The sequence below is a fragment of the Penaeus japonicus genome, unplaced genomic scaffold (assembly GCF_977035675.1).
Source record: "Penaeus japonicus unplaced genomic scaffold, GWHDUDI00000001_assembly GWHDUDI00000038, whole genome shotgun sequence".
Lineage (NCBI taxonomy): Eukaryota > Metazoa > Arthropoda > Malacostraca > Decapoda > Penaeidae > Penaeus > Penaeus japonicus.
In genome coordinates, this window is record NW_028234440.1 from 3,701,502 (window position 1) to 3,709,001 (window position 7,500).

Consider the following 7,500-nt stretch of genomic DNA (forward strand, 5'->3'; position numbering starts at 1 on the left):
GGTGTGACTTGCTAACTGATATTGACCAAAAATTAGATTACAGAAATACAAGAGACTCTAATAATCAATGGTTTACTTACAATTATGATCTTTACAAGAACCATTCGTAACTCAATGTTGTTTTACCTTCCTGAGCCAAGGCAGTAGCTACTCCTCCACTGCAGCCTTCCAGATCTAATAAATCACCCACTCTCTTTTGAGTCTCTACAACACGACTCTGTAAGCAAATAATTGCAAAAACAACACTTTTAACATGTCATACTTTATATTTGGAACAGATAAAACAATATAACAAAAGACAAAAACAAAAATAAAACAAATGAATGAATAAAAAAAGCTTTCTTGCATTCAACAATTATCTTCAAGATCCCATACAAAAAATACAGAAAAACACACCTTTGCTAAATCCAACTGTCTCACTTTGGCAGAAACATTATTAGCTAATTGATGTGTAAATGAAATAGTATTTTCCAGCTGTCTTGCATCAGCCTGGACTAATTGGAGTGTGGGAACTAATCTTGCCAGCTGAGAAAGCCTTGCTTCCAGATGGTGACGGTTGCCAACACTCCATTCCAGACGTTCAGCAACTGCAACCTATTGTGAAGAAAAAAAGAAAAGATATTGATCTCTGTTTATATCTATTTATAACAATGCTCTCTGGCTGAACACTACTGAAAACCTGTTTGAAGAAAAAACATTATCTGCACATTAAGTTAGTCTGCTGTTTATGTGGAGGGTTATCTCTTTTGACATCCATTCACACATCTTTGTCTAACATACTATATCTTAATTTCTATTCTGATTTCATAATAGTCTCATTTTAGAGAATAAACAAAAAGCAACCTTACTTTTGACAGCAACATAGCTCATGGTTTATTTTGGTGTGTGGAGTAATGTGAAGTAAACCAATATCTGGAACATGTCTGACAACACTCATGGCCCTATTAAAATCATGCATGTGAGAGGATGACAGATTCTGCCATCCTGAAATGGTCACCCATGTAGATAAGGTTACTAGACCCTACAGTATAGGCAGTATAGAGTATCATGCTCTACCATCTCCCACCTTGAGGTGACCTGTGGCTTAGAAGTATTGCAGCTCTAGGGAGAGTAATTAAAAATATTGATTTCTTCATTATCATTTTCTGTGCTTACTGACCTTTTGTGGGTGGTAGCTGACCACTTACTAACCTGAACCAGGCCTGTGGCTTGGAGGTATTAGGTCAAAGGAGAATCCCTTTATTTATTTATTGTAAATACAGATTTATGCACAGGTTAATTAGAAGGCTGACCCCCATTTTCTGTCTTTGATTATTGGAAATAATCGCCCAGTATCCTGATGAAGAGTGTATAGTGTTCTAGGCATACACCAACCTACCATTTCACTCTAGAAATATCACTGCCATGAAAAAGTTACATAGCATGCCCTTTTCGGGAATGTACTCTTTAGATTAGGTTGTGAAACACCGGTAACTGTCAAAAATGGGACTGCATCAACTGACACTGTGGCCTCTGAGCTTTACTTAAATCTCACCATGTACAGTATGTTCTGGCTGGAATATACTGTAAAACTTTTGCCAAATCCTCAATTGTTATCAAACTACTGGAGATGGGAAGAGATATCCTTACTTTGGCCTCCAGAATGGGAAATAGTGCTACCTGTGCAGCACTCTTGACATGTTTTATTTCAGATGAGGGAGTGGCATATAACAGCCTTTTGCAGTCTCTTTCATCCACTTATTATTATACTAGCCTTATTTTGTATTCTACTATATTGTGGGTCTTATACATGCTATCTAATAAGTTTCGCCAATGTTGTAAAAGATTAGCCCGCGGCTTGTGCATCCGAGAATCTTGAGGCGTTAGGCTTATGCATTCGAAAACCCCGGTATTGAGACCATGCAAAGCCGGAACCGCCCCAGCGTGAATGGGTTAATTACTGTCAATATCATAGCTATAATTTATGTAAAAGGACTAAAACTACTACATGTTACTAATTTATAGCACATGCAATCCATCAATATCAAATGTATTAGTACTGGCAATGCCTTGCTATTATACAGAATTACTGATAAATTAATCCTAGAAATGATTAAATTTTGAGTGTAACAGGGAAAAAATGATCTGCAAACATTAGCACAGGCAAATTTGCCACAGATTTCATAAAAAATTGCAATACTTTGCAGACTGGTAATTGAGAACAATAACAGTGCTTTCAATTTTATTATTTTTTTGACTGTTTCTAAAGGTTTTAGTTAATTTGTTCATGTATTTTACAAGTGTGGTTTTCTTTTCTTGATCAAACTTCCTGTAAGTGAAGTCAGTAACATTTTGTATCTGAAAGCAAGTATGATGTGATACTAGCAGCTGAATGAATATGGAAGGAGGTATTCTTGATAAGTATAGAGAGAGCTCAGTTAAGCATGGGAGTTACTAACAGGGAACTTATCAGGACCTGGTTTGTAAGGAGTCAATATCAGTCTTTGCATCTGCTGCATATGTCATTGCCATTCCCTGTGTAGTTTGGCCACAACCTTGCTGGATTATATTGTTGTCAAAATTTTGTAAACCATATTGGTTTAATAGGGGACAGAGCTCCCTATATACATAAATGATTAACTTGCAAGATATTTGCTCAACACATCATTATCACTGCACAGCACTTTCACCCTACATTTTTCCTGTTATACTTCATATCTTCCCATGGTACAGGTGTCATTTTTACGCTACTGTAGCCGATGAACAAAGCTATTAGGAAAAACGAGCTATCTACCCATGGCAGTTTCGCCAGTATTGGCGATGCGGCCGTTTTGGCAACAAATGCCTGGAACACAGGTGTACTGTCAACTTCAAAGCCCATGAAGTAATTGTACTTAAACATCATGTCAAGAACGGCAATAAACTCCTTTGACTTCGCCCAGGAGAGAAAAAAAAATAATTTATCTAACTCAGTCCAATTAGTTTTTCACATTCAATAAACATATCCATTAATCCTTCCTTTTCACTGATCTGGAGTTCGCAACACATCCCGGATTAAGTGTTTAGCTTACCTCTTCCTTACACAGTCTATCATACGCCTCCTTGATGTCGTCCAAAGACGTCAAATTGCGAGGATCCAAAAGCGGCTCCTCCATTGTTGTTGTTGTTGTTGACGTCATGTTGATGTGGCAGCTGACACTTATTTTTCTCTAAATAATGACACGGCGAGAAGAAAGGTTTAGAAATAAATTTTAATCACGTTAAAAATATGTTTTCTTGATTTGATTGACATCATTATTACCAGATTTGTATTTCACTTAATTGTGAATGTTTGTATAACTGTTCGGAAAACATTCATTTCAGTGGAATCATACCACGATGACAAAAAGTTCTTTTTGTGGTAAATGAAACGAAGAAACACACCATAGTCTACAATAAACAAAAGAGTAATATATAAAGGAAAAATGATAAAGCTAATGATAAGAAAATAACTTTCTCAATAATCTTCTGAGAATATCACTAAGCGATTCGGACGCAATCCTGTCGTGACGTCACTCATCTCCTGGAACGTCAAGGGAAAAGTTAAGACCTTCAATTAACTTCCTAATTTTCCAAGCAGAGCGCCGTGTTAGGGCGCCAAAGGTATTCGACCACCATGTCGACGCCATTACTGATGCCGCAGACCCTGAGCCAAGGGGAAAAGGGAGGAATTGTTAATGATTTCATGTACAGCAATAATGTTGCGGGAAGCCACCTCTACATTCGTATGGGTAAGTAAATAAATTTTATTTGGCCGGGTTCCCTTCGACTAGAAAGGAAATTGTTTGTTTACCATGTTGTGTGTATGATAACTAAGTATTCCCTTAAGCCAAACACCAAATTTTCTTCTAACAAAACTTCAGTACGTGTTGAATATATAAACAAAAAATGTAAACAAAAAACTAGGTAAAAATATTGCGTTTATCAACAAGTAAGCTGTATACTAATTGAAATGCAGGATTATAATTTCTGATGACATACAGATTTCTTAAGCTACCAAACAACAGGCACAAAATTAATAATGGTTGAATTTGGAAATAACGCCCAGTTGCAAATTGTAAGTGAACATGATAGTCTTCTGGTATTCCTCCTAGTGCCAATAAAGCACAGCAATGATATTGGACCAAATGATTTATAAGGGTATTGTGGGGTAAAAGCAAAAGCTCAAGGTGCATTGAATAATGGTTTGGTATACCTTAATTGATGCACTCACAACATTTAGGAGGCTTTGCCACTGCAGACCCCCATTAGGGGGTGAGCTGTAATGCTCATTTTACCAGTACCAGTTCTTCCACAAATTTAAGATGCTAGGAAGTAGAAAGAATCTTAAATTACAGGAGCTCCACCATCTGTCACATTTCAGCACCACATAAAAATCAGCTCAACCTGGACGTAATGCCAGGGTATTTTGAAATGCGCAAACCCAACACTGTGGGCTATTCATCTGCTGAGTCAGCTATACGCCTGATCACCCAGTGTACCGGCCATACAAAAAGCCACGATGTAATATCACATTCCTGGCGGGAAGACCAGCCGGGCAATGACATGATATGTCATCTGTTGTGAAGGGGTTAATTGCTCTAATAATGAGAAAATAATCTCTACAGCATGCATTTTAAATCACAGTGATAGAAGAGCACTTTATGCTTATTTATGTCTTTGCTTTTCTAATATTCCTCCTACTGTAGATTGAGGTATATTATACTAAAGGAAAACCTGCAAAATTAATATCTTAACCTCTTAATGATGGGTGACCTGTTTTTTCGTCATAAATGACGCAGGAGCTCTTGCCTAACTATGGGGGTCATGACGTTCGGGGATTTTCGATCACTATGTTATTTTATTGTGTTATGAGTAATGAGTGAGTGATGTTGACAATTGCAGTCATAATTATTATAACTGCCGTAATATTAAGCAAAATGGGTTTCAACTGGCATCCAAAACCTAGATGGCAACACTCTCTTCTGGCACCAGTAGGAGAGAAAGCCTTGAATGGCACCCATCTATGGTCTCTAGCAAGCACTATCTATATAAAGCGATGGCACATAGCAGGTTGCTGACCTCTTGCTCTAAAGTATAGTAGATGAAAGATGTGCAGGCAGAATGAGAGGAGGAATGTGACTCACACCATGCCCAATGCCTACAATGTGCCCCTATGCCAGTAGTGATGCCTTTTATTGTGGTACTCACTGTTAAAAGCACAAGCTTCTTTCTTCTTCCCTACCTCTTCATGTTATCTTCATTTTGGATAGTTTTAAGTTTCATGTTTGTTCGTGACGGCACACAAATATGAAAAGATAAAGTAGCTTTTTTGCCCTCCCCTAACACAGCAATACTTCTATCAAATTGAGTATAAAGAAAAAAAAAATGTGTTGATATGGACCTTGAACTCCAGTTTTAGTCAACTGCAGAGTTGATAGAGCCTATGATATGACAGATATGTCTCTAAAAACAGTAAAACACACAAAAAACAAAACACAAAAATGGCTCTAGCTCTACAATGAGTGACTAAAAGGGAGTAAGAAAAATCAAGGTATGTTCTTGAAGCTGCCTCACTCAGAAATAAAACCCATCCTGGAGCCTGGGTAAGCAAATCTATCCCCCGTTGGCAATGGGTTAATAATACTTGTTTTCTGGCCAGAGATTTTGATAGAAATGCCTCAGATCTGGGTATGGTTTGTTACAGCCTATCCACTGGAGAGTTAGCTATGTTGGCTTTTTATTGTGCAAATTCCTCTTTATCTCTCTCCTGTAGGTGACTACAGTAGGTGACCCATAACTGTAAACACCTACACACTAAATGCCACAAGGGAGTTTGGCCCTTTGCCTCCCGAGCTGTTTCTCTGCTAATATAGGATGCAGTAAAAATAGTATCTTAGTTTTTTTGTGGTCACTGTAAATGCTGTTTACTGGTTCAATGTTGAAGATCTGTGAAGATGTTAATCTTTTTAAATAATCATTTTGAATTTTGAAAATTCATCAGGGAAAAATCAGGGAACTTTGTTTTTCATGAAATGCTAAGATTCTTGTATCACCAAATAAAGAACCAGTCCAAGCTCTTTCTTACCAGAATAGGTTTGTTAGCCTTTGGCATGTAGACATGTAGGCAGCAGTGATTGATAGATGCTGAGCTACTATCATGTTTGACTTCCAATTGCAGCTGTCCGTTACAGATCATGGCAAATTTTGAAGTGGTCTTGAATAGAAAACAAAATAATTACTCAGAAAAAGTCTCATTTAATGATGTATGACAATCATTACTTTGGTATACAGGTTAAATGTTTTCTTGTATATCTTCATGTCAATAGAATGAAACTGCATTTCCCAAAATGCAGAGGACTAAACCCACTGCATGGCTGGACTGTTTGGTTTTTGAAAAGTGTTTATGGCCTTACCATTGCTTTGTGCAGATTGCTAGTATTATTTTTATTTGTATTTTTTTCCTGACATATTCAGAATATACAGTATACTCATTATGGAATATAAAGATGTAGAATATATTTTCTTTGTAAAACTCTAATTGATGACACTATCCCTCTCCCTCTCCCTCTCCCTCTCCCTCTCCCTCTCCCTCTCCCTCTCCCTCTCCCTCTCCCTCTCCCTCTCCCTCTCCCTCCCTCTCCCTCCCTCTCCCTCTCCCTCTCCCTCTCCCTCCCTCTCCCTCTCCCTCTCCCTCCCTCTCCCTCTCCCTCTTTTTCCCCTTGCCTCTCCTTCCCTCTCCCTCTCCCTCTCCCTCTCCCTCTCCCTCTCCCTCTCCCTCTCCCTCTCCTAATGTACTGAGGCATGAGAGGTTCATGTACTGATAAATATCAATACTTTCAGGCTTCCTGAGGAAGGTCTATGGCCTTCTCTCTGTCCAGTTGTTGGTCACTACAGTTGTTGCTGCAACATGTGCCTACACACCTGTTCTAAAGGACACCATCCATGCCAATCCATGGCTTCTCATCATGTGTCTTCCCTTGGCCCTGGGAGTGCTGATAGCACTACATGTGAAGAGGTACCTTTATTTGATAAGCGATTTAAGTTGAAGAGTATAGAATTGCATTGTTTTGCAGAATGCAAAAAGATTTCAATTTGTTTATTTTATTATCCTATGTATGATCCAAGTATAAACATGTTTCAAAAGAGAATACACCCATTATACCCACTATCTATATGTCAATTATCCATTTTTCAGGCATCATGTACCCATCAACTTCCTGCTTCTTGGAGCATTTACTATCATCGAGTCCATAACAGTAGGAGTAGCTGTGAGCATGTATGAAGCTGAATCAGTTGTGAAAGTATTTGTCCTGACTTTGGCTATCACTTTTGGACTCACAGCTTATACCTTCCAAACAAAGAGGGATTTCACGAAGATGGGAGCTGGGTAAGTTTACATATAATTTTTTTTGTGTTAAATTTTTTTTCCTCAGCCCATAATGTAGTGATTGTCAGTTTGAGGCATCCATATCAAAGAAATAATTGGGGAATTTTGTCATC

At 38.1% G+C, this 7,500-nt stretch overlaps 2 protein-coding genes across 2 annotated transcripts in view; one reads left to right on the forward strand and one right to left on the reverse strand.

Moving 5' to 3' along the window:
* Cog4 (conserved oligomeric Golgi complex subunit 4) overlaps positions 1 to 3,209 on the reverse strand; it is a 9,567-nt gene extending 6,358 nt beyond the window's left edge. Inside the window, exons 1-3 of the mRNA XM_043013359.2 lie at positions 3,051 to 3,209; positions 397 to 594; positions 127 to 217 (exon numbers count right to left, since the gene is read on the reverse strand). Coding sequence (XP_042869293.1) covers positions 127 to 217; positions 397 to 594; positions 3,051 to 3,158 — 397 coding nt within the window. The 5' untranslated portion in view covers positions 3,159 to 3,209. The remainder of the gene's footprint in view (positions 1 to 126; positions 218 to 396; positions 595 to 3,050) is intronic.
* A 300-nt stretch (positions 3,210 to 3,509) lies between these two features.
* LOC122251418 (protein lifeguard 4) overlaps positions 3,510 to 7,500 on the forward strand; it is a 5,598-nt gene continuing 1,607 nt past the window's right edge. The window contains exons 1-3 of the mRNA XM_043013360.2: positions 3,510 to 3,749; positions 6,841 to 7,015; positions 7,196 to 7,387. Of these exons, the coding sequence (XP_042869294.1) occupies positions 3,635 to 3,749; positions 6,841 to 7,015; positions 7,196 to 7,387 (482 nt within the window). The 5' untranslated portion in view covers positions 3,510 to 3,634. The remainder of the gene's footprint in view (positions 3,750 to 6,840; positions 7,016 to 7,195; positions 7,388 to 7,500) is intronic.